This window comes from Lagenorhynchus albirostris, chromosome 9 (assembly GCF_949774975.1).
Source record: "Lagenorhynchus albirostris chromosome 9, mLagAlb1.1, whole genome shotgun sequence".
Taxonomy (NCBI): Eukaryota; Metazoa; Chordata; class Mammalia; order Artiodactyla; family Delphinidae; genus Lagenorhynchus; species Lagenorhynchus albirostris.
Genome location: NC_083103.1, coordinates 46,478,204 through 46,505,111, shown reverse-complemented (window position 1 = coordinate 46,505,111; position 26,908 = coordinate 46,478,204). Strand labels below are relative to the sequence as shown.

Genomic DNA, 26,908 nt, shown 5'->3' with positions numbered 1-26,908 from the left:
TATGTAGGAAATAGACTGATCATTACACACTAAACATTTACGAATCATACACTGAAATGAGAAGGCCCCCAATGCTCACTAGGCAGTTGCTAACTTCCCAACCCCCTCACTTTCTCCAGAAGGAAGGAGCCTTAGCCTAGCCGCATTTGAGAAGGGGTGTGGGTAGCTCAGAAGAGAATCAGAGCCAACCTCCACCAGTCCACATTCCCTTTACTGTGAGGCACAAATCTACATTAATGCCAGGTGCAAGGCAAATTCTTGTTACTACAGAGTAAGTCATCAAATGATTTCACTGTAGTTATTTGTCCCAATAGCCTATGACGTAGCTATGATTAGCCCCATTTACAGAGAAAGAAACTAACTCAGAAAGGTTAGGTATCTTGCCCAGGTTCAAACATAAAGAGATAGAGCAGGTCTGCTAACTTAGATCTATCACACTCCAAAGTCAGACATGCTCTTTCCCCTAAAATATTTTGCCAAGGCTAGCCCTTCTGGAATGTGCTCTTCCTCCTTCCCCTTACCTATAACCCAGACCCCCGAAATTCTGCATGGGGAATTTTACAAGGAGGCTGATTTCTGGCCATGCCTGGATCAGTCATGGCTACAGTGAGGGAAACAGAACAGACATCAATAAGTCAGTTCTGGGGGGAGAAGTGAATTTAGCCCGAGAGAAACACTGCTCCCTCAGGCTCAGAGCAGCTCTGCTGACCTCTGTCTCACGGCAGTGCTGAGCCCATCTGCTCAAGCGTGTGGTCAGCACGAAAGGCAGGCTGCTGAGTCTCACCTTCTGGGCTCCGGTACTGCTGCAGGGCCACGGATTTGCTGACCACTGGGACCAGTGCAGGTTTTTTCACAGAGAGGTTAATTGGCTCCTCCAGTTCTGAGGGGATAGCCAAATCCTTGGAAGTGTCCGGACCAGGGGCTGTGGGGCCTTGTCCCAGAGAGTCAGTGAAGCGGGTAGAATCCTCACTTTCCATCTTTCAAAAGTGAAAGGCCAACAAGAATCAAAGAAATCAGACGTTTTCCTGTCGGTGGTCACAGAGCTGTTAAGCTAAGGCCAGAATAAAGCCTTCAGGGGCTACCCTTTTGCCCAGCGATGAGCAGAGGAAGTTGAATGGCATTTCCCCAAGACCTACCTTACACAAGGCATTCCCCAGGGAGGGGTCAGCCCCATCCCCAGGGCGCAGGCTCCCTGCATTTCGGCCAGAGCCAGGACTGCAGCTGGATCCGGTTTCCGACTGCATGTTAGAAGCCGGAGGCACGCTCTGCAGAGGACAAGTTGCCAGGCTTGGTACAGTGTGGGTGGGACCAGACATCAGGCTGGGCCCAGTCTGAGAGTGATCACTTGCCAGGCTTGTGATGGCCTGGGAGGGATCACTCATCAGGTTGGGCATGGAGTGGGGTGTGCCACACACAAGGCTGGGCATGGTCGGCAGGTGACTGGCTGTCAGGCTGGGCATAGCCTGGTTCTGACCGCCCACCAGGCTGGACACGGTTGGTGAGGGGCCACTCAGCAGGCTTGGTACCACCTGGGGTGGGGCAGCTGTCAGGCTGCTCGCACTCTGGATCTGTGGCTCTAAGGTCCTCGCCAGCCTGTTAGATGACAGTTCCATCTCCAGTGTGTTGGAAAAGCCCATGATGCTCACAGAAGTGGAGTGCTGCAGGAGCGAAGAAGACAGGGGACAGTCAGGCTGTTAGCTAGGAATGGTGGGAGGGAGAGGACAGACGCAGCCCACAAGAGTTCCATGCTCAGATCTCACTCTGCCTCAGAGTCTCGTAGCTGCAGGGAACGCAGAGAGCACAAGAAGTCCTATTTCCATTGCCCTACACCAAGGAGGTTGGTGGGCTATGACACAGAGGCAGGCACAGCTGAGGACACTAGTGTGCATGCATGTGTGCGTGTGTGTGTGTGACAGAGAGAGAGAGAGAGAGAGAGAGAGAGAGAGAGAGACAGACAGACTGACAGACGAAGAGAGGGAGAGAGAGAGGGACAGCCTACCACCTGACCTGAGGGTGGTACACACTCACACATACACACACACACTATCAGCCACATCCTTCACCCCCTTTCCAGTACCTAAGCAAAGGGTCAGACTGTAGGACTACCCTCCCACTTCACATTCCCCTCTGACTACAGCACTAGTGGCCTCTCTTCCCTTCTGGGGGTCCTACAGGATAGTTTCTGCTACATAAAAATGGGAGGAAGTTCAGAAGGCTCAAACCCTGATCTGCTGCAGACATTCTCTGAGATAGTGCCAAGGCTTGGGGAGCCCCAGTCAGTCCTGAGTAACCTGGGTCAAACTCCAGAGCCATCTCACAGCCTTGTTCAGATCAACTCCAGCACCACCAGCATCAGATTGAAGACTTTGACCAAGAGACGTGAAGGTCTTTTCTAGCCCTGCTATACCTGCCAAAGACATTCTAAACCAGATGCAGAGAACATCAGAGCAGCTAAATCTTAATATGGACAATCTGGACAATCATTGGATGAGGCAATAATATTCCAACCCCCACAATTCCTTTCTCGTTTCTAACTGCTTGGTGACCTAGGCAGAAGAGACTTAAAAGCTTGATAAAAAGAAGTTAAAGACATAGATACTGCACTGAATCCATTTCAGTTTTTCATGTTGGAGAAAGAGATTTGATGGAGGGGAGATGGTGGGAAGACCTGTTCTAAATGCAACATTCAGGAATTTAAAAGTTTGATATCCTTGCCTTTTTTTAAGACAAAAGATATAATAATTTGACATCTTTTGAAAATCGAAGGGGAAACAAGGAGTAAATATTTCTAAGTTTCCAAAATCAGTGTCATAAACCTGTCATTCTTTTTCCCATGAATAAGACATTCAGGTTTCCACAGGAAAAGAAATACTTCAAATACCCTCTCAAGTTTCCATATTAAGTTAGTAAAGCTAATTAACAGTGAAGAAAAGACTGTCCTCACCTCAGTGAATGTCACCCTAGTCACCCAGTTCTTCAAGCTGAATCCTAGGAGGAAGACAACAGTAGAGCATCCTTCCTCCCTCACCCAAGCTAATACCAGACCTCATCAATTCCACCCCTTAAACATCTCTCAAATATTCCCACTATTCCTCTCTGCTGCTGGTGTCCCAGCCTGGGTTACACATTCATATTTTTCCAGACTACAGTAGTGGTCTCCTCAGTGGAGAAATAGTTTCAAAACACAAATCTGAGCACATCAGTCTTCTGCATAAAACTGTACTGCGCTCCACTGAGAAAATGCTCAACAAGGCTCCTAAGGCCTTGATGAGCTCTTCCCTGTCCTGCTTTGCAGTCACAGTCCATACAACAGCTCTCTCCTCATTCTCTGAACTCCAGCCACTCAGACAATTTTTCAGTTCCTGAAACATGCAACCTCTCTCTTCAGACAGACTGCTTCTTCTGCATGGAACATTCTCCTAGCCCTGCCCCTGTTCCACTTACCTTCTGAATTCAGCTCACCTGTGAATTTTCGCTCTAACCCAGACCAGCTCCCCCCTTTTATGCTCTCATAACTCCTGGACCTTATTCTCATAGCCCAATCTGTGATACCATTTGGTTAATATCTATTTCTCCTACTAAGCTGTAAACTTCATTAGAGTGTGGACCTTGTCTGTTTTGCTTATCCACTGTATTTCTAGACGCAAGAGCAGTGCTTGGCTGAATAAATGAATTAATGAGCTATTCACTAAGCTCAAAATGGATTAAAGACCTAAATGTAAGGCCAGACACTATCAAACTCTTAGAGGAAAACATAGGCAGAACACTCTATGACATAAATCACAGCAAGATCCTTTTTGACCCACCTCCTAGAGAAATGGAAATAAAAACAAACAAATGGGACCTAATGAAACTTCAAAGCTTTTGCACAGCAAAGGAAACCATAAACAAGACCAAAAGACAACCCTCAGAATGAGAGAAACTATTTGCAAATGAAGCAACTGACAAAGGATTAATCTCCAAACTTTACAAGCAGCTCATGCAGCTCAATAACAAAAAAACAAACAATCCAATCCAAAAATGGGCAGAAGACCTAAATAGACATTTCTCCAAAGAAGATATACAGATTGCCAACAAACACATGAAAGGATACTCAACATCACTAATCATTAGAGAAATGCAAATCAAAACTACAATGAGGCATCATCTCACACCGGTCAGAATGGCCATCATCAAAAAATCTAGAAACAGTAAATGCTGGAGAGGGTGTGGAGAAAAGGGAACCCTCTTGCACTGCTGGTGGGAATGTAAATTGGTACAGCCACTATGGAGGACAGTATGGAGGTTCCTTAAAAAACTAAAAATAGAACTACCATATGACCCAGCAATCCTACTATTGGGCATATACCCTGAGAAAACCATAATTCAAAAAGAGTCATGTACCAAAATGTTCATTGCAGCTCTATTTACAATAGCCAGGAGATGGAAGCAACCTAAGCGTCCATCATCGGATGAATGGATAAAGAAGATGTGGCACATATATACAATGGAATATTACTCAGCCATAAAAAGAAACAAAATTGGGTTATTTGTAGTGAGGTGGCTGGACCTAGAGTCTGTCATACAGAGTGAAGTAAGTCAGAAAGAGAAAGACAAATACCGTATGCTAACACATATATATGGAATCTAAGAAAAAAAAAATGTCATGAAGAACCTAGGGGTAAGACGGGAATAAAGACACAGACCTACTAGAGCATGGACTTGAGGATATGGGGAGGGGGAAGGGTAAGCTGGGACAAAGCGAGAGAGTGGCATGGACATATATACACTACCAAAAGTAAAACAGATAGCTAGTGGGAAGTGGCCGCATAGCACAGGGAGATCAGCTTGGTGCTTTGTGACCACCTAGAGGGGTGGAATAGGGAGGGTGGGAGGGAAGGAGACGCAAGAGGGAAGAGATATGGGAACATATGTATAACTGATTCACTTTGTTATAAAGCAGAAACTAACACACCATTGTAAAGCAATTATACTCCAATAAAGATGTTAAAAAAAAAATGAGCTATTCACAATTTTTTTAAAACAACAACAGTGCATGACTGTTTATTCCACAAATTGTAAGCCAAATGAATAGCAGCTTAGTTCTACTAACAACTAAGTCTATAAGTTTCTCTAAAATAATGCCTATTTTTAAAATAATTAATTAATTAATTAATTTTTGGCTGTGTTGGGTCTTCGTTGCTGTGCGCGGGTTTTCTCTAGTTGCAGCGAGTGGGGGCTACCCTTTGTTGTGGTGCGTGGGCTTCTTATTGCAGTGGCTTCTCTTGTTGCAGAGCACGGGCTCTAGGCACATGGGCTTCAGTAGTTGTGGTGCGCAGGCTCTAGAACACAGGCTCAGTAGTTGTAGCGCACAGGGTCAGCTGCTCTGCGGCATGTGTGGTCCTCCGGGACCAGGGCTGGAACCTGTGTCCCCTGCATTGGCAGGCGGACTCCCAACCACTGCGCCACCAGGGAAGTACCTGCCTATTTTTATATAGCTAAAATTTATTGAGAATTTATTATACACAAGGCAATTTGCTAAGTGTTTTACATATATTTCCTCACTTAATCCTCACAACAAACATTAAAGGGTTGTGAAGGTTAAAAGAAATAATCCATGTAAACATTTAGAGCAATGTCTGGCAGTAGGTACTCAATAAATCCCAGCTGCTGTTGCTGCTATTATTGTTATTGCTATTATTGTCGTAGCCCTAATTTTACACCTGAGAAAAAATGAAGCTCAGAAGGGCATCTCCAGTTTTTTATGTTATTGAAAACATAATTTTATAAATCTCCATTTCTCTTTGTCTGTGTTCATGAACTTGCATCCAGGGATCTTACTAAAGTCACTTTGGGATTTTCTGTGCATATAAATCATGTCGCCTGTGACTACTGAGTTTTATTTCTCCCTTTGCTTACATTTGGTTTTCTTGTCTTACTCCACTAGCTAAGACTTCCAGTATGAGGTTGAATAGAAGTAGTGACAGTAGCCATCCTACTCTCATTCCTAATCTCAGGGGGATCCTTTCACTATTCACCACTAAGTACGATATTTGACATAGGATTTTTATAGATTTAGAATCCAGATCTCTGGCACCAAAGCCACACTCTTCATTCTGGTCTGCTTGCCTCTGCCCCTCTCTGTGCTCACCCCCTTCCCTGATCTCTCCCACATTCTGTTCTTCCATCTCTTTGTCCTTCCTTCACTTGCCCTTTGTCTCTCTTGACCTTTTCTCTCTTCTTCTCCTCTTTTTCTTTCTTCTCATCTCTTTTTCTTCTCCCCCAACGCTTTTCCCTTATTATTTGTTTAACTGCTTTAATAAAGCTTATATTTTCTATTCTTAATTTTTAGTTTTAAAAGTAGATGAGCTAAATACCCTTTATTTCTCCAAAGAAAAGTTTGCTTTTTATACGTTTCTTGGTATTTCAATGGTCTTCAATAAAAAGCCTTCAATTTGCTGTATAGTCTAAGTCCCAAGATAAGAAAGGTGAGGAGAAAAAGCAATGGGGGGGAATGCTCAAACCAAATGGAATAAAGTAGGCATAGAGCCCAGCTTAAGGGACTGAGGCCAGAGGCCAAGGGCCATCTCAAACATGCCCTGGCCTGCATCCCTTGGCGTCCTCTTGTTGTCCTGGTAATGCACTAACATAGCTCTCTAATATACTATATTTCCTTATCTTTGGATAAGAATAACCAATGATCATTGTATTCCCTTTTGTAATATATGACTGTCTAATCCTTTGAGCTGGACTCTTTCACCTTTTCCCTATCTGACATGTATATTTAATGCAGTCATCTCATCTACATAGATGACTCGCAGTGAGGTCCTTGGTGCCAAGCATTAAGAGCACCAAAATCCCTCTGGGACCATTCTGAGTAATAATAGTCAGATGCTGTATGTCACAAGACATGCACAAGATTAAATCCCCAAACACAAAACTTTCCAGGTTAGGGGTAGAGATCACATTTGTATGATACCGACTCCCCTTTCCTGATCACTTATTGCACATCATGAAATGTGAGTTAATATAATGATAGAGAAGAGAGGGCATGCAGATTGAGCCATGGAAGAATTGTAGAAACTCTGTTGCAGCTTATTTTGAGCTGTGCCTGCTGGACCTGCTCCCACAACACCTAGCAGACGGCATGAGGTCGGTAACATGTCCTAAGATACTGAAGACTAGACTGGTCTCTTTCCTGTCCATATCTACAGCCAATCTCAAGGAGGCCAAGGCTATCAGTAAGTGGTGTAAAGAAAGCTCTGGTAACAGTAACAAGAACCTGGGAAACATCTATAGGGAAATTCTGAGAAGGGACTCAGAGAGAGTGCTATGAGGAAGCCACCCCAGTCCCATATCTATAGGCTATGCAAATACAGTGGCATTTCTGGAACCCATTATGCTGTGTGTTAGTTATTTTTGATACTTCATCTGGCTCTCTGGAGTGAAGAGCTACAAAATACTAAAACAAAAGGTCCTTATTTCATGTACAGGAAGAAAGAGAGGAGTTGAGACTCTCCATCCTACCCTGCTACAAGGTGAGTAGGGGCAAGGGGAGGGCCAACTTTCAGGGCCAGGAAAGCAGGCTGAGTCTCTAGGGTCTGTAAGGAAGAGTCTTCTTGAGAACATACTAGGGTTAGAGAAGGACTTGGGAATGTGACCAAGTTGTCTGACATTTGGTGCCTCACACACAGGAGGAGCTCATATGTCAATGGAGATGATGCCACCTGTCCTCTCCAACACTCAGGATTGTTCAGAGGTCAAATGAGAGAAGGTGAAAGCGTATGGCCAGCTGGAAAGTCTGTATAGGGCAATCACTGACACCGCCAAGCTTAACTGGCACCTTGACTTCATCTTCACATATAAAACCTTCAGATTTCATGAGGGAAAATAAGTATTTTGAGGTTTGCAAGTAAAAATAAATTATTTTCTAGTTCAGGGAGGAAGAAAAGTCCAAAAGGCAAAAAACATACACTGGTCATCAGCTCAGGTCATCTTTGATGTATGAAGGGAGCTCCCTCTTACCTCCATGACCTAGTATCTCCTTACTTGCCCCTAATTTTCTCTCCTCCCAAATTGTATGTCCCTGTCCCTTTGTTCTCCTTGTCTCTTATCTCTTTATCTCTGTCTCTTTATCTCTGTTTGCCACCTGCCTGACCTGTGACCTGCCTGAATTGTATGACTTTCAACCTTTTCTCCTAGTCACCTATGTAGTCCTTTACCCATCTAATCCTATTGATCTGTGCTGTTACCTGCTGCCTTTCCTCTCCCCATTCTCACCACCCAGATCTTTTTCTGGAGTTCAATGTGCCTATATTGCCATTCTAATGACTGCCACAAGATGTTGTCAAAATTCAGAGAAAACATTGTTCTTTCATTTTAACAGGAAGGGAAATTGAGACACAGAGTGATTACCCAAATTTTCCAAGCTTATAAAGGAATCCAAGACTGGGCCCAGCCTTAGAAATCCGCTGGCTGGTCTTGATTTTGTGCCATTAGGTAGAAAGCTAGTGCCCTAGTATGATGTGATTAAGAAGTCAATAAACAGACACTTGGTGCACATACCCTGAGTTTAATACAAATTTCAGGTTGTTACAGAAAGATAATATTGCTGAGGATAAAGTGGCACAGATAGGGTGGTGTTCCACAGAAGTCAATTTTCCAGATATCTGAAACATATCTCTTTCGATAACAAAATGCAGTTAGCTTTAAAATATTATTTTGAAGGGGAGTATTTTTCAAATGCTTTGCACCCTACCCTGTCTTACTAAACAGAGCACATGATGCCTAATGAGACCAATTCTTAGTGATGTAAAAGAACTTTGATGAACCTCTATTGCTGGGGTGTTCTGCAGTTCATTGGTGCTTTAGGGAACTTCTAGGAATGTAGGGCTTAGCTTGTCCTTTCAGTGAATGACTTCACATCGTGGCACATTTCCAGGTGAAGTTTCTTGTCTTCTCCCCTGTTGTTAGCTGCCATTATAGAAGTTCTGCCTTCCTGCTTTTACTCTGCTTACTGCTATAATATAGGAAAACTAAAAATTTCCAAAGAAAACCATATAACTAAGCTTGCTAGATCAAGAATGATGACTAGGGGCTTCCCTGGTGGCGCAGTGGTTAAGAGTCCGCCTGCCGATGCAGGGGACGCGGGTTCGTGCCCCGGTCTGGGAAGATCCCACATGCCACGGAGCGGCTGGGCCCGTGAGCCATGGCCGCTGAGCCTGTGCGTCTGGAGCCTGTGCTCCGCAACGGGAGAGGCCACAACAGTGAGAGGCCCGCGAACCGCCAAAAAAAAAGAAAAAGGAAAGAATGCTGACTAGATCAGGCTTATAGTCGCATATAGAATATAATGAGTGAGGTTTGTGACATCTGTTCTTGTTGCTGCTCTGAAGCTTTGCCTGCTCACTTCTGCTTTCAGGTTTTTGTTCTAGAAGTTAAACTCGTCAAAAACTCATCACCATGTAAATGTACCGTAGAAGAAGAGACCAATGTGTCATGTTTTGGAAACATACTGAAGGCCTTCACCCCGGCTGAAGAAACAGATAAGGAGACAAGGATGGAAGTAAATCGATTTGTGAATTAAATCCTTGAAATATTTGAGAATTTCAACAGCTTCAGATAAAGTAGACTGGTTTAACAGCAGGAGATCTTGACACAGCTGAATCAGACAGCTGAGGGGGGAACTAACTTTTCTTGCAAGTGGTTTCACAAGTTGATTTTTAATAGGAAAGTTGCTCTTGCTGATGGTGAGTGCCCCTCCAGCTCAACAAAATACTCTCGTATGAAGTAAGGCTATTGCTATAGATGTAACTATGTTGATATCTGCTAACTGACCAAAGTCAAAAGGGAAAACAATCATGGCTGGCGAAGAGAGAAGAAATGAAGACTGCCCAGTGCCCTGATGATACAAGAAGATGGAAAAAGCAAAGAGGATCCCAGAGTCTGAGGTGGAAGGAAGAGGAAAAGAATAAGTGGATTCCAGTAAATCTGAAGTAAAAGCCAGAATGAGTAGAATCGTCAAAACCCAAATTTTGGAGACTAGGAAAACTTAGGCCAGAGGTATTTTTCCCAGGCTGGGTTAAGGAAATTTAAGGCCTAGGAACAAGAACCTGTTTTCACATGAACCAAGAGATAGACAAAGATCTTGGGTTTGGTCTAAAAGATAGACAAAGATCTTGGGTTTGGTTTGAATAAAATCAGGTTAGAATGAAGGAGACAGGCTTCCTAGAGAGTACAAAATTCAGGGAGCCAGACCTGGGGAGTGTTAGCTCTGTTGGACAGAGCACATCTCTGTACAGTTCTGCACACGTTAACTGGACACAGGCTATGCCCTAAGAAAGCCACACCAGGCCCTGGGAACATTCTGAGAAACGCTGCTGTCAGTGGCAGACTATGAGGAAAAGAAGGTTGCTAAGGCTGAGAACCCATGACCTGGTCCGTAGCAGTGTATTTGGAGACTGTGAAGGCGGGATGCCTAGTATTCACTTATGTCAAGGTTTAGAGTATGTATTTAAGCAAATCATTTTCCATCTCTGGGCTTTAATTTCCTCCTCTAGAGGTTAATGTAAATCTCACTGAGTTTTAAGAATCAAATCAAGAGCTCAGGCATCAAAATGCTTTGATAATGGCATAAACGCTATTCAGCTGAGTCATTATCCTTGACTCTTCTGCATCACTCTTAATAATCTGGACCACAGGAATGCCTACTGCTTCTGTATCATTTGCTGAAAATACATCAAAGACTCCTCTCAAGCCTTAAGCAGCATCTTGGTGGCCTCAAAGTCCTTTGTTGAAGATCTGGGGCTACATTATGAGCAGAAAAGAGGTCCCTCTTGCAAGTGAACTGGGGTTCAGATAGGGCTCTCTGTGACGTGTACAGCCTTGACTCCATGAGTGTTTTGAGGAAAGGAATGTGTGTATTTTTCAGCAGTTGACTAGTTAAGTTTGAAATGAAGCCATCAAAACGGCTTCCAGTTTCACTTGGGATTTAAAGGGGTTCTGTTGCAGAGTTGTCTTTCTTCATCGTCTTTCTTCAGAGTGGCTGAACCAAGATTAAGAAGCTTAGGCAACAGCTAGTGCCAAACAAATGTCCAAGTGCATACAAAAACATCCTGCTGGAGGCAGGGAAGGTGGTGGGATAAAATGTTCCCGAGACTGCAGAGCTCAAGCCGCTAGAAAACCCATTCTAGAACTTTCACTTCTCATTTTCAGCAGCAATCTGTTTTCACCATCAGCTTATTTAGTACCAGCTCCTAGGTACTTGTGCACAGCTGCTCAGCTGTAACAAAAGTCCTCCATGTGGTGACACAAAGCAGCTCCGAGCATGACTAGGTCCCTGTGGAACACACAGAGTGGTGCCTGGAGCCACAGGTTCCGCTCATCTGTGGCCTCAGATAGACTTCTGACGTCCCCGGCACTCACAGGCCAGTACAGGCTGAGGAGTGGGCTGGGGGCTAAGTGCCTTTACCAGATAAAGATAGCCAAGACCAAACTAGGCTGGGTCCTAAGACCTCTCCCCAGCAAGGCCTCAGGCTACTTCAGAGAGTATAAAGATAGGAAAATCCAGCAGGTGAGAGACCACATGGAGTCCTACTTCTCCCACTGCAGTGCACAGAGAGAGGCAACTTAACCTAATCATTGAACACAGGGCTGAGGCAGGAACCTGTGCTCTGGTCCTAACACTGCCAACAGTTGGCTGTGTAACTCTTAGGTGATCACTGAACCTCTCTGTGTCTCAGTTTCCACATCTTTCAAAGGGGAGTAAGAAAGTGGCTTCCTCATAGTACTGCTAGGATAAACAAAGAGATAAAATAGAATAATCCTTGTAAAAACCGATGAAAAAAGTAGAAAGTGCTATACAAAGTATTATCAATCAATGATAAGATGCTCAAAATGTTGTTTGGTAACCTTGACCTTCATACCCCCACCCTGCCCGATCCCAGATTCAAGGCAATGAATTCCCTCAAAAAGAAAGCCCTTCTTCTTATTTCAGGAGCTTTGTGTATAAGCAGTACCTCTCTCAGTCAAGTAGACCCAAAGGTTCCTCTGGGCCAGGATGGCAACCTTGAGGTTCCTTTTTCTGGGAGTCCAAGCCACAAAGAAGCCTACAAAACATCTGAAAAATGTCAGGCCACTTGCCCCTCCACACCTCTGCATGAACCCAGGTTCACGGCCAGGGGCAGCTCAAAACGAGAAGTTAGAGTTCTTAGGATCTTCTTTAACCCCACTGCCACCCTGCAGCCACACAGGAGGGCAGCATCCCCTCCCCTCACTGCTCAGAGCACCCTGTGGGCCACCCACACAGGCAGCACAGACTCCATGCTTGCATGTGGCTCACCCCCTTTCCTCTGTACTGGGTGGAGGAGCAGAACTGAGACTCATTAAATAAGCAGAAGCATTTTTAGCATGGCTCCCACTACCAGTTGAGCACTGGCAATGCCCATGCTTCCTACTGACCTCTAAAGCCAGCTGCCTTCCATTCATCTTATATTCATCTTATAATGTAACTTCCACAGGAGAGCACCAACAATTCAAGACTTAACGTTTTCCTCCCCCCCAAATATGCTTTTCTTCCCATGCTCCCATCTCAGGTGAATGGCAACTCAGTGAGCTAAGACACACCTTGGACTGTCTTTCCCTCACTTCCCATTGCCAGTCAGACTCCAAGCCCAAAAGCTCCTGTGATCTGATCTCTTGAAGTCCTTGCTGCCTCATCATTCCCATCATTACCTGATTTCATTCAACTTCTCCTATTTCTCCTCTGTACTATTTTGGTCTCTCTTACTACAGCTAAAGCGACCTTTCTAAAATTTAATTCAAACCATGTCCCTCCTTGCTAGAAATCCTTCATTCACGCCTCACAACCCCCAAGACTGAATCCCAACTCCAGAGCATAATTTACAAGGCCTTCCAACCACTCTGGTTTCAATCACTCCCATTCTCCAGTACATCTCATGTTCCTACCGAGCCAAATCATCTGAAACCCCCTAAGTACCCCAGGCTTTCTCTCACTTCTGGACCTTCCTACTTGCCATTCCCTTTGACTATTTATTCTATACTTTCCCCTTCCTTCCTTTACCAGCCTAACTTCTCCTCCTTCAAATCTCAGCTTAAAATCATGTCCTCTAGGAAGTCTGTGAACAGTCCCTTCTCCCAGAGTTAGGTGCTTCTTCTATACAACCCAGTGATTATCACAGCACTTTATCATGCTTTATTGTTGTTGCTTGTTTAACTCTCTCTCCCACTAGAATATAAGCTCCAGTGTGAGACTCTTATTCACCAATGTGTGTCTGACACGTAGAAAACTATTTGGCATATAATAGGAGATTAACCTACATTTTTTGAACATTGAGTGAATACATAAATGGGTGGATAGATGGATGGTTGGATGGATAGGTATCTACCCCAGGTGGAAGAATGTAAACCACTAAGAGCCACAAAGGACCAATTTACAGCATCTCTATGGCCTCTAGGCCAGACAATTTTCAAAAGGATAGGGCAGGATGGGCATAGACAAAAAGCCATTAGTACCAGAGGCCTGCCCAGACTTCAAGGGATTTCCAAGTTAACACTTCATTTTTGCCATCTCTTACTTTTTAAAATTCTCTTCTCAAGTATCATTGAGTTAGACTGATCTAAAACATATATGGCAATGGTGCTACTGGGAGAAACATGATGAAGGGTAGGTACACAGAACAACTAGTGGAACTGGAGTTGTATAGCCTAAGGGATGCTGCAGGACCGAGGGTGCAGGCTGGAAGGATACAGAACAGCTGACAGAGCTTCAGGTACAGGGCTGAGTGGAAGTACCAGGAAGGTTGAGGGGACTAGACCAGAAAAGGCAATTGGATAAGTGGAGCAGGGCCAAGGAACACATGGAGGGCTGATGGGAAGGCATGGCACAGCACTGAGGTTCCAGCTAGGAGGATGACCAGGGTAGGGATGAAGGGCAGGGGTTAGAGTAGGACAGCTGAGGAGTCGTGGGATTCTGGGTTATTGCCATGAACGCTTCCATCAGCAGGTAGGTAGATGGACAGGAAGGGCTCCAATAGCTTATCTCCAAGAGATCCCAGTGCCCCTAGATGCTCAGCTACCTCTGCAGGATATCCCTGTAGAGCACTCACCCAATAAATTCCATTAATCCAAATTCTAAGGCCAACGAACTTTGGATTGTGGGACCACATAAAACATTTTCCCCATTTTCATTCATTGCAGACAGAAGAAAGTTCAGGCTTTGGATTCTCATTTTAAATAAACCTTAGCCCTCTTATGTACTAGCTGTAGGACCCTGGATCTCAGTTTCCTTAGCCATAAAATTGGGGTGCCCACCTCACAGTACTGTTGGGAAGGCTAAGTGAAATCACCCTGTGAAGCACCATGCGCAGTTCTAGGTACAGAGTGAGGGTTCAATAAGTCGGCTTTCTTTCCCTTTCCCCTTCCTCTCTAAATGAAGCTCAGCTGCTCCCATTTTTACTGTATGTGGGTGGAAATGGGGTAGAGGAGGACCTTGCAGACTCATTAGGACAGAAGGCATGAGTCAGGGTTGTGTAACATCCAGGGATGGAACAGGGACACTCCTCCCCCCACCCAATCATCCTCATCCAGGTCCCTGGGGTCTTGACAGGCAGTGGGTCCCGTATGGTCAGCGAAAGCAGGCTCTGTTAGTACCTTTCTCACCACATTCGGAGAGGAGTGCTGGATGGCGCTGTCCGGTGGGGGAACACTGTGAGGAGTTTCTTCCCCAGATGCCTGGGGCAAGTTAGCAGTAGTATTCTTGTCAAGAGGGAGAATTGGCTTTGGGCCTTCAGATGCTGGGGACTCATCTGTAGCCTGGAGAAGAAAATAAGAACTTGGGTGGGTTTTACCACAAAGAGTAGCAGCAGCAGCAAAGGCTAATGCCCACCCTGCACTGTCCGTTGTTACCACCTACACATTGTGAACTGCTTGAAATTTTTTCAGAAAGAAAGATAGTCTTATCTAAATTCTTCCTAATATGACAATCTTAGGACAGAACCCAAACCAAGAATTATGAGCTAACTCTGTCATATTCACCTTAGCAATCATAACAGTTTTGACTTACATTTAAAGAGTTTATGGTCCTCTATAAACCCTAGACCCATCTCTGCCATCATAAGGATTATTCCATATCCCCTCAAAGGAACTGAGCCTCAGAGGAAGACATCTGAAGCATGATCTGAAGCTGTCAGTGCTGAAGCATAAATGTGAGGCCTTATATTTTGTAATAAAGTAAAAGTCTGTAGAGCTGCTTTGAAGATATAAATGTGGTTACATGTTTAAAGGAGACACCACTATGAAAAAAGTGAGAGGGGAGGAGGAAGGGGCTGGAACAGGAAGCTCTGGGGACAAAGAAAAGCAAGAGTTAAGGATGAAGATGTGGAGTGCTGCAAAAATCCCAGAGGCACAAACTGCGCCTCTTCAATTGTCTCTTAGCTGAGGAGAGGAGCAGCCTTCAGAATCCCCCTAGGGAGAGAACAGGGCCTCCTCTGTGGCATTTCAGAGTCAGCAGCCCTGGATCCAAGTCTTGGCTCTACCACTCAACGTTTCAGGATCTCTAGGCAAACTGCTTGCCCTCTCTGACCTCCACTTCTGCACCTAGAAAAACAGATGGTAATGCCTGCATAACAACATTGTTGATAGGACAAATGACATAGTGTATATAAAACATTCCTAGCTTAGTAGGCTTGGAATAAACTCTAAGTCTCTGTCTTAGTGTTATGAAGTGTTATGAAGTTGCTGTCCACTAGCACGTAGGGCACACCTTCACTGCCCTTCCCCCTGTCTGGGATACACAAGTTACAGCAAGGCAAGTGAGGTTACAAAGGCAAGAGACAGCCTCCCTTCTGCCCTGGCGCTAGCTAGAATCCAGCACAGCTCAGGAAGTTCCATTCATGGACAAGGTCCCTAGTGTCACCCAGGAGGACAGGGCTAAGCCAGGCCACTCTGGACAGTATGAAGCCCAGATCTATGTTGGGGCTAAGTACTCCGTTCTCTGGAGGTTTCCTGAGATGCAAGGTGGAGCCCGGCGCAGTCTTGAATTGTGAGGGCTGAGTTCAAGGCCACCCTAAAATGAAGAAACTGTGCTCTTGTGCCACCCTGTGACTGGGAGGCTGTGTTTCCTGCACTGTCCTAGGGAGAATATGTGTTCATGCCACCCTGAGGCTCACCTGCACTGTGTCCTCCTGCCTCTGGGACTGGACGGGTGCCGGCTGCCTCACAATGTAGTTGATCTGCCCCACGATGGTTTGCTGAAGATGCTGAGGCGATTTGGCCTGACTCAGCTGCAGGCTGGGCTGTTGAGCCTGAAGGAGAAGCTCCAGGTCCTTCTGCATTTCCTCCAGCTCAAACTTGTGGTGCATTATGTCCACATTCTGGGAACAGGCAGGCCCAGGAGGGCTCTCGTGCTGACTAGACGCCAGATGCTGGGATGGAGGGAGAGGTGGGGGTGGCTGCTGTTGGGGCGGAGGCGGCGGCTGCTGCTGAAAGTGGCTGAGCTTCAGCTTCTGGTGGTGGCCCAACTGCACCTGGACAGACGGTGTCTGAAAGGTGGGCGGGGCGTGGGCTCCTTGCTGAACATCCTGCGGGGGGACGATGCACACGGGCTGGGAAGTCAGCTGCTGCCCCAGCCGCTGGGATGTGCGCTCTTGCTCCACAGGGGGCTGGGTTTCCAGCCAGGGTTGAAGTAGCTTTGGTGGATGAGGACGGCAAGGCAGTTCTTTTTCCCTGGGCAGCAGCGGGGAGCACTGCAGTGACCTCAGCTGTTGGGGCACCATCTCGGAGGGCTGCCTAAAGCTGTGGGCTGGGTGTATGCTGGGCGGCGGGACCTGGCCTTTGAGGGAGGGCGAGACTGGGGAGCAGTGGGAGCAGCACACAGAGGAGGAACACAGTGCTGGAGGCTGGAACTTGCGTGAGGGGTGGCTGAGAGTCTCCTGCTGAGCCCCTGGGGACTGGTGGCTTTGATAAAAAGATGACGATCCCTGTAAGCTTCCATACGCAGGAGTATCTGCCGGGGACAGTTGTCCACCCTCAGTAGTTATACAGCCTAAGAATTCAAAATAGAGAGTGTTTCCAAAGGTAATCTGCAGTTGTTCCCCCTCTGCTACCTCCCACTCCTGGGACCGAAGGATAGCATTCAAAAAAACTTGTACCAGATGCAGAGATTAAGAAATTCAACCCCTGATCCCCAAGACTCAGTCTAGAATGCTTCCAGCAATTGGACCTATATAGACCTGCTTTTGGGGCCTGGGACGCTTAGAAATTAGCTCAGCTTTTACCAGATGCTCAGTCCTGACTCTATCTCACTAGAGAAACCACGGGCTCCCTCAAAGAGGACCTACTTCTTTTTTTTTTTTTTTTTTTGCGGTACGCGGGCCTCTCACTGCTGTGGCCTCCCCCATTGCGGAGCACAGGCTCCGGACGCGCAGGCTCAGCGGCCATGGCTCACGGGCCCAGCCTCTCCGCGGCATGTGGGATCTTCCCGGAACGGGGCATGAACCCGTGTCCCCTGCATCGGCAGGCGGACTCTCAACCACTGCGCCACCAGGGAAGCCCCTACCTACTTCTTTTTTAACAGAATAGCCCAAGACTCAGACCAAAAAAAAAAATCAACACTGGGGGAGAAGAAGGAGTGTGTTGGAAAGTGGCAAAGGAGATTCATCCCCAGGACAAATGAGCAAGTCTTCAAATATGGTTCTGGGGAACTGTGTGTTGGGCAAGTAGGATGGAAGAGAGTGGGGAAGCTCTAACACCAGGGTCAATGCCAGGCGCCAGTGCTGCGGACTGAGGCCCCTGGGCCCTCATACATGAGTAGATGATATCCATTGCTGTTTCAGGCTAACGGCTCCTTCAGCTCATCTGAGGCTTATTTGGGGAAGACCAAGTGTCTTGAGGGCAGGAGGTGTGTTTTATTCACCTTTGGTCACTTGGTGGCCAGGGTGGGGCCTGACTCAGAGCAGGTGCTCACCAAAGGTCTGTTGAATTAAATCAAAAGGGTAAGGGAAGCAAAAAAATAAACCTAAATATATCATTTATCACTCTGTTAAGTTCAAAACACTTTCACTGAGAATAACAGCCCGGATGAAGGTAGCAGTTGGCCATTAGTTTAACAAACCTACCATTAGGTTGTCAACACAGGCACAACTTCAAGTTGTCTACATTCTGCCTAAAGACTGAATGCCAGCAAGTTATTGCAGCAGGGAAGAAAAACGCACAAGGTCATGAATTATCTGCTTATATCTCAACTCCAAAGGACATGTGTGACACTGTCTGTCTGTCTCTTCTCTGTGTCGCTGAAATATCTCTGTTTGTGCCCACACACATGTGCACTGCCATACAGCATTCTGGAGAGTAGGGCCACTGTCTTGTCTCCTCTTCTAGCAATGAAAACAAGGGAAGAGGGACATTCATGCAGAATAGGAAGCTCAGATCTCAGCGGGTCCTGTTACAAAAGTCCTGTATTGCCATTGCTATTTACGCTATCAACTCTCCCCACCCGCACCCCAACCCTACCCTCATCACCTCCAGTCATTCAGGTTTGCTCTGGCAGTCTCAGGGAGTGCTTTCTCTTGGGCATATGCTGATCTAGCCAGTAAGCTAAGCAGATGGTCTATATGTGTTCTTAGCAATCATGCACAGGCCCACAGAGTAGGCCCTGGGCTCACCAAGGGAAGCCAGCTGCTTGGTCCAGAAGTTAGGCTCCCAGGTGAATCTGATACTCCAAGGGGAACCAGGGTCTGTGTTACAATTGGTCTCCAGCAATCGCTGCATCTGAAACACAATCTGACAACAGCACCAAAGGTCATTTCTTTGGGCATCTTGCGCCTGAATGACAACGCCCTCTCCCTCACTCTTTGGACAAGTTGAAGGCCAAAGTCCTGGCTGTTTAGCCTGTGGTCCTCCCCCATATGCTTGCTTATTTCCTTACATCTTAGTATCTTCACATTCCTCTGCTTTCCCCCACCCCTACTGATCCCCTTCTTCTTACTGAGGCTCATGGAAAGCCTACATTCTTATCTCTTCCAGGCCTCAAATGATTTTAATTCTCCCTCAGAATATCACTTGGCTGGAAGCCTCTCAAGAGCGTTCCTTTCATTCTACCATAATCTCACATGAAAAGCCAGTGGGGGCAGACATTCTCTGAGTTCCCCATAGCTGTCCTTCCATCCACTTGTAAAACTCCATTACATCTTAGTCAACTGCCCTCTTCCTCCCTCATTCCTTTCATCTATCTCCTATGGCTAACTCTCCCATTTATCTAGGACTTTGGCAAGTATCCAACTGCCCTGACAACATCTAGTTAACCAATGTCCTAATCAGCATCTTGGCCTCTTACTTCCTTGATCTCTTTAATGTAAATCACCTTCACCTCTCTTTTCAGTTCACTCACCATATCTAGACCATTTTCATCATCTAGAACCATTCTACCTATGAGACCTTAAACTCCAACAACCCACCCCCTGATCATAACCAGCTCTCACTCTTTCTGAGCATGCTCTTCAGCCTCATTGGACTCCCCAAGCCCTGCTCCCTCAGTCCATAGGGTCGTCCCAGCTTTCCATCATTTTCAGTAACAATGTCACTAGTGCCCTAGTTCCCTTCCCATCCCCAATGTCTGACCTTGGGTCAATCCAGCCATCCCAAAGCCACGTTATCTGGGGTCGCTACACTGATCATTACCCTCAGGGGTACCCTTCAGTCCTTCTTCTTGTCACTTCCTATCTTGTCAGCTTCCTCTACCATGGTCCTTAATGACTATCTAAAATTTTTACTTCTCTCCTCAATGTCATTTACCCAATGCCTAACCCTCTCATTATCACCTCCAACTTCACAGAGGGTGAAAAAACCCATAAAAGACAATTTCCCTCAAACTTGTATCCCTCCTATCTCCAAACTTAACTACATTATATTGACACCTTCCTGTCCTCTGATCTCAGAGGAAAGGAGTGCCTCTTGTTTAAGGTCAACCAGTTCACTCTAGATCCCACTTCTTTCTGCCCTTCCAGTATGCTTCCTCTACCACACATCTCTTCTACCTTCAACCACTTCTCCCAAATAAAGATGTGCAAATGTCTTCCTTACTTTAAAAAAGTATTCCAACCCTGTCTCCTTCTCAAGCTACCTTCTTATTTCCCTTCTTTTCACTTCTGTCTCTACTTCCTCACCTCCCATCCTCAGCTTCCTCATTCTAGCTTTTGACCCTTCTACTTTGTGGGAATGTCTTCCAAAAGATTACCAGGGACCTCCTGATTCCCAGACCTCAAGGCTTCGCTTCACTACTCATGCCCCTTCACCTATGTAGCAATGATAACATTGATTACTTAAAATGTGAAACTCTGTTAATTTCTGTGCACCACACTCTCCTATTTCTCCTCTCACCTCTGATGCTTGCTTCTCATCTCTTTCACTCATCTTCTTCCTCTGTCTATGTGAAAATGACGGCATTTCCCTAGGCTCCAGATTTGTTCTTCTCTTCTTCCTTCACACACTCTTCCAATATCACTGATATCCCAGTGACTCCCACATCTCTCTCTCTCTAACCCTGACTTTTCTTCTGACTTCCGGACCCATCTATCAAAGCAGATTTGGGACAGCTCCCTTTAGATGCCCTATAGGCACCTTCGCTTCAACATATCCAAATATAAACCCCATCAACATCCTTCAAAATTCTTGCTTCTTTCTCTGGGGATCATCACCCTCCCAAGCCCAACACTTCAATGTCATCCTCAACTCCTCCTTTCCTCTTAGGTCCCATTTAAACCCAAATAACTTCCTATGGAATGTTCAGCACACTGCTAGTATTAATGCCTGGATCCATGACCTAAGACAGAACTACAGAACTTCCCAGCTGAGTTGCTTGGAGGAAGGCAGGTCTATTCCAGCACCTGGGTCCTTTGCACTGTGGGGTTTGGTCAAAGATGGTTTTCACTTACTAACCCAAAGTCAGTGATTGAGGAGTGGGAGTTCTTCTTACCAGCTCTTTGCTGAAAAGGAAAGGGATGCTGGTTTTGCTGCAGACAGCCCAATTAATGAAATTCTGCACATGCTCAAATTGACGGTTGAGAACCATGATGCTCTGCAACTGCTGCTCCAGCTTCCGCTTCCTTTCATTAGTAATGCCCTGGTTACAAAGAGAGAAGACAGAGTCCCTGATCCTGTTCTTGGACTGCAGGCCACATGCTTGGGAAGTCTGGTGGTCTATGTGTATCAGTGTAAACACAGATGGAATCAGATGAAACTGCACCCCTGAGAGGAGGACATGGGCTGCTGAGGGATGGATGGAGGGAGGGAGGGAGGGAGGGAGACAGGGTAGGTAGATTTTATAGTACAAACATGGAATGGCTAATAAATGAATGAGAAAATGAATGAATGTCTGCATCTCTTGGGCATAGCTTGTTTCATATCTCTTTCAAGGCTATAACCCTGCATAGTCCAGGAAGGCAGTTGCCTTACTGCCACAGCATTAATGGGAGTTTGATCTGATTCTCTAGCCCTTAATGAGCCAACTTCCCAAAATTAGACTGGACATTTTAAGATACAGGGAGCAGCAGAGAGCTATGGAAACTACACATCTGAATTCTAGCCCAGGCATCTCTGAGCCCTGAGACAAGGTTGATATGTGCCTGGTTTCTGCCCCAGGGAGAGAACAGAACCCATCCATCTGCTCACATATACCTCCAGCTCCTCTATGAGCCCACTGGCCTGTTTGTTCAGCTCGTTCATCAGAACCATCTTGGCCATTTTGATCTGGTTTTCCACCTTCCTGTGCTGATGCTTCACCTCAAAAATCCTGTAAACAACAGGATGAGACAGAGCATGGTGAGACCTTCCCCCCAGGCCTACGAGAGCCTACAGACAGCAAACGTAAGAGCCTACAGTGTAGAGGCTGCCTACTGAGATCAGGGCCCACCAGGTACCAAATGTAAAGAAACAAGAACCTTCCTCCACCACCCATCCCACTCTTTGTACAACCCAGCCCACTTGATCTAAGTGGGAAAATGGCCCAAAGTTCAACGCAGTTTTCTCTAGGTAAACTGCAGGGCCACGCCCAGGTCAACCCAGTAGCTCACCAGTTCACACAGCACTAGAGGCAGGACAGAGAGAGTGAGTACAGTTATGACTTCATGTAAACAGCGTCACTAAACAGCGTCATGCAGTAAAAAGAGCATAGGTAGAGACAGAAAGTAGACTAGTGGTTGCCAAGGGCTGGGGATGTTGCACAGTGAATGGGGAGTGACTACTAATGTGTATGGGGTTTCTTTTTAGGGTGATAAAAAGGGTCTTTCAAAAGTAGACAGTAGGGGACTTCCCTGGTGGTGCAGTGGTTAAGAATCCACCTGCCAATGCAGGGGACAAGGGTTTGAGCCCTGGCCCGGGAAGATCCCACATGCCGTGGAGCAACTAAGCCTGTGTGCCACAACTACTGAGCCCGTGCGCCTAGAGCCTGTGCTCTGCAACAAGAGAAGCCACCACAATGAGAAGCCCACACACCACAACAAAGAGTAGCCCCCGCTAGCTGCAACTAGAGAAAGCCCATGAGCAGCAATGAAGACCCAACACAGCTAAAAATAAATAAATATATTCATATATTTAAAAAAAACATAGACAGTAATAATGGTTATATAACTGTATGATATGCAAAAAAACTCACTGAATTGTACATTTTAAAAGGGCAATTTTATGGTATATAAATTATATATAAAGTCATTAAAGCCATTTTAAAAAGCCATTAAAAAAAAACAAACATGGGCTTTGAAGCCACATAGATCTAGCTTCCAAACCCAGCTCAGTCTCTGACTAGCTGTGTGATCTCAGACAAGTCACCTAACCTATCTGAACCTTAGTCTCCTCATCAGTAGAATGGAGATAACCCCAACTCAAAGAATTATAAGAATTGATCAAAATGATGCATGCATGATGCCCAACCCAGTGCCTGTCGTGATGATCTCTCAGTACATACTTATTTCTCTTTCCACAGAAAATACAGATGATTTCATGTCATGTGTAGGTCTATATGGAAAACACTGGGAAAGGGGTGATAAAGGGTAGATTGCCACTGACTTGTACCCACATGCTAAGCAGCACTCTTCCCCAATATCTACTCTGTGCCCTTGTTCTTAAGCACCTACCTTTGGCTACTTCATGGCCACTTTCAGAAGGCATGAACTTTAGCCCAGGCTCACTGTGATCATCCTGACCTAGCTTGGCCCCATGCACCAAGTGATGACCCAAAACCCCCTCCCTGGCCCTGAGACCTCTAAGGCCAGGACATATGCCAATGTCTGCATGTCTTCCTTATAAGTACTCCATCCTAGTACTGTGACCCAGGATGAGAGGGAACAGAGCATTTCCAGTGCTGACAAGGGGCTAGCCGATGTTACCTGTCCTCAATTTGCTTTGCAGATGTCTGTAGACTAGATTTCTTATGTGCCACCTGTGTAGTCACACTTTCCAGAAGCATCCTCTGGTTTTGCAAAACTTCTTCAAGATGTCTACACCTAGAGTAGGAGGCAGAGAAAAAGCTGAGGAGGACTGAGTCTTATTCTGAGCACGCCAGCCAAGTGAGAATCCCCACAGTGCATTGTCTCAGCCAGGTCCATGGAGGCTGGGGTTACATGTAGTGAGTCAGAGACTCTTGGCCCTTCAGGCCTTCTCCAGAGAAAGCCCACAACAGGAACAGGGAAAAACTTCAGCCCAGGGGCTGAAGGTTGGCTTGAGCAGGGAGAGGATTCTGAAGTACTGGGAGCCCAGCGCTCTCATAGGTAGAGAGTCCAGAGCCCTCCCCGTTCCCCTTTGGGCAGCCCGCCGGCCCCACCTGTGCTCTTTGTGTTCCACCATGAGGCAGCTATGGCATGTGAGCACATCACAGGTCTCGCAGAATAGCTTGAGCACTTCCTGTGTGTGTAGAGGACAGTACAAGGCGAAGTCTCCAGAACCACCATTCACTCCTGCCAGAGAAGATGGAGAAAGTGGGCTTCTCTTGCTCCGGAAGACCTCTTAGTTTAAGTTCCACTGAGCATCCCTCAGCCCTCTATGGACACAGGGAAGACACACAGCTTGGAGGGAAGGTGGTACAAAGTAAGAGAGGCCTCTCTCTGGACCAGTGAGGTTCCAGGAACACAAGGAGGAAGGCAGGCTTAGACTGGCTGGATTTGCCCATCTGTCCAGAAATAACTGGCCATCAAGCCCCAGGCACCCCACCACCTGGTGAGCCTGAGGAAGGGTCTTGCTACCTGCTGCACATGGATCTCCTGCAGAATAGTGAGTCCTCTAAAACTCAACCTAAATCTCCTCATTAACCAGGATTCTGTTATGGTGAGGCTGAAACAAGCTACCCAACCTTGCCAGGCTCCAGACCAGATCACATGGGTCATGAACTTTGGTTCCTGTCTGACGAAGGTAAAACCCTTCTCAGAGTTCGAGGGCCTTGAGAAAAGACTTTCAAGAAGACTGCCACTTAAAACAGATGGTGCTGGATGGATAAATGGACAAACCCTGATCCAGTCTGCTGAATTAATCAAGTAACTAAACAGAAGTGAGGGCCGTTTGCTTGAAACAGAGGTGAAAGATAGGGAACTCAATTACCTTCTGTGGTAATTCGAGACTATTCCTCCCTGCACTGCCTCACCCACCCTCACCCACGCCCCCGCTGCTCCCCCCAGCAGGGAGAGCCTAGAGTGAGTTTACACTGTGATGTGACTCTGCAGGGGACAGCTTTCCTTCAGGAAAGGCTCTGAGACCACCCCTACTCTCACCCCCAGCAGGGAAACGAGGTCAGAGAGCTATTCTCCAAAGATTCTATGGTTTGCTACTACTTAAGTGCATGTGAGCTAGTGGAGAGGGTGAGGAGTGATACCTGGAGATCCCTTCTGGGTCCGGGGAAAGAGTGGGCCCCCAGGGGCAGGGCCATGCCGGTGCTCCTCCGTGCAGGAGCTGCACAGCCAGCGGTTGCAGTAGGTACAGAGGATGTGTGCCGCCCTCTTCTCCTTGCACTCGGAGCAGTTCTAGAGGTAGAGAGTTCTAGAATTACTGACATATCTTCATCACTTGGGCCTGCTTTTATGAGTGGTAAATACTCTAGGCACTGGGGTCCTGCAGGGCTGTTCCTCCACTGTTTTGGAGTGCAGTCAATTCTGGAGAGCTGCCTGGGAGTGACATGCAGGGGCGTGTGAGGCATAGCGCCCTTTGTGACTAAGCGTACTGCCCTCGGGAGCTATTCACACAAGTCCCGTGCTGCAGCTGAGGATACGCAGATGAATAAGGCAAGGATCTGCTCTCAAGGTACACACAGCCTGGACGGGGTGGCAGACATTCAGTGGGTAATGCTGTGATGAAAGGATGCACCAAGTGCTAAGGAAGCAAAGAGAGGTTTCCAGGAGTTCCATCCAGGAGCAGCCAGGAAAGGTTCCATAAAGAGCTGACATTTGAGTTGGATATTGAATGACAAGTAGAAGTTCACCAGGCAGACAAGGGAGGAAAATGGAAAGCACAGGCGAGAGCGAAAACTGTAATGTGCCTATGGAAAGGAAGAAGCTGCAGCTGTATGAGTACACAGAAAGATGATCATACACAGCCAGGAAAAAGTGAGATGGACCAACTCTCAGAGCTGTGTTTCCACTGCTGCGGCCTGCCAGGACCAAGAGTCCCTAGCCTTCTTCTAGTACAAATGTTCATTCATTGGTCAGCAAACATCATGCAGGGCTGATATAAAAGGTGGAGAAGAAGAAAAATTAGTCTGTCTGTGCATGAATAATACAGGCCACCAAACTGATGTGGATCCTGACAGCTTTGTCCTCACACTGGGATCTGACAAACCCACAGCAAGAAAAAGAAAAAAGAGGAGACATACAAGTTTTACTGACCAAACTATGAATTCTTTGAGGGTAGAGACATGGGTCTCTGTCTTCCTAGCACCCAGGCCCTGGCATATCAGACATTCAGTAAGAATTTAATACAGGTGCAAGTAAGTAAAACGGCAAATGAATAAAATGTAGTGGGCAAGGATACCCCAGTGGAGAAAGGAACAGAAGGGATACCAGTCAGTAAGTGATGTGAAATTTCAGAAACTCACGCATTAGTTGTTAAATATAAGCATAACTGATGAACCCATTTAACCCAGGCTGGTGCATGAGTTTCAACTCAGTGTGCCGGGGTGGGTGGAGGGTGGGGAATAAAAGCTTAGTACCCATAGTTTTCAGTAAGAGCTATAAGAGAGAGAAAACACCCCAATTTTGCTTCCCCAACTGAAACATTTTGGTTCTCTTCTGGATAGAAGTATGGATGGATGGATAGATGGATGGATGGATAGATGGATGGATGGATGGATGGATGGATGGGTGGATGGATGATTAGGCAAACTGGTGGAAGGGTATCAAGTCAGATGGAGTGATGGGTGGACAGACAGACTTATGGACAGGGGTTCCATAGATTTCTGAACAGGATCAGCTGTTTCTTTGCTTGTCCTGACTTACCCTGGCCATCTTGGATTGCTCAGAAGGAAAGCACTGCAGCAAAAAAATGTTCAGTTACATCCCTGGTAAGGTATACTCGCTTACACCCAGGACAGGAGATGAGCTCTGGGAGAAGGTGGGAAAGATAGCAAAGTCAGGGCAACACTGCAGATTATACATAACATAGGACCTAGACACAAGGCTTTCTAATACACAACACCAAGGTATGTACCAATACCACTTGCGCCAAAATGAAATATGTTTGATGCCATAGCCTGCACTTACCGTCTAGGTGCTCTGGACATGACCATCCAATTAGCGGCCTGCCCTACAGAACTTCCCACATCCTCATCTTTGCCTGATCCTACATTCCTTTCCTCCCTACAAGCCATGTTACTAGAGGCCCAACCCTGCTCCACTTCTGATAATCAGGTGCCTTCCTGCTGCTCCCACTCTGCATTCCACAG

The 26,908-nt window shown here is 46.4% G+C and overlaps 1 protein-coding gene across 3 annotated transcripts in view; it reads right to left on the bottom strand.

Annotated features, from left to right (window-relative positions):
- The window catches only part of TRIM66 (tripartite motif containing 66), a 61,005-nt gene that overhangs the window by 10,022 nt on the left and 24,075 nt on the right, over window positions 1–26,908 (bottom strand). For 2 of the 3 annotated variants that reach the window (XM_060159720.1, XM_060159721.1), the window contains 11 exons: window positions 26,463–26,567; window positions 24,848–24,995; window positions 23,807–23,939; window positions 23,373–23,489; window positions 21,667–21,781; window positions 20,966–21,112; window positions 18,657–18,774; window positions 16,164–17,038; window positions 14,647–14,808; window positions 1,137–1,658; window positions 785–977 (listed from right to left, as the gene is read on the bottom strand). In XM_060159720.1, coding sequence (XP_060015703.1) covers window positions 785–977; window positions 1,137–1,658; window positions 14,647–14,808; window positions 16,164–17,038; window positions 18,657–18,774; window positions 20,966–21,112; window positions 21,667–21,781; window positions 23,373–23,489; window positions 23,807–23,939; window positions 24,848–24,995; window positions 26,463–26,471 — 2,539 coding nt within the window. In that variant the 5' untranslated portion in view covers window positions 26,472–26,567. Of the gene's footprint in view, window positions 1–784; window positions 978–1,136; window positions 1,659–14,646; window positions 14,809–16,163; window positions 17,039–18,656; window positions 18,775–20,965; window positions 21,113–21,666; window positions 21,782–23,372; window positions 23,490–23,806; window positions 23,940–24,847; window positions 24,996–26,462; window positions 26,568–26,908 lie in introns of those variants that run through there. The other variant, XM_060159722.1, reaches the window with a different exon arrangement.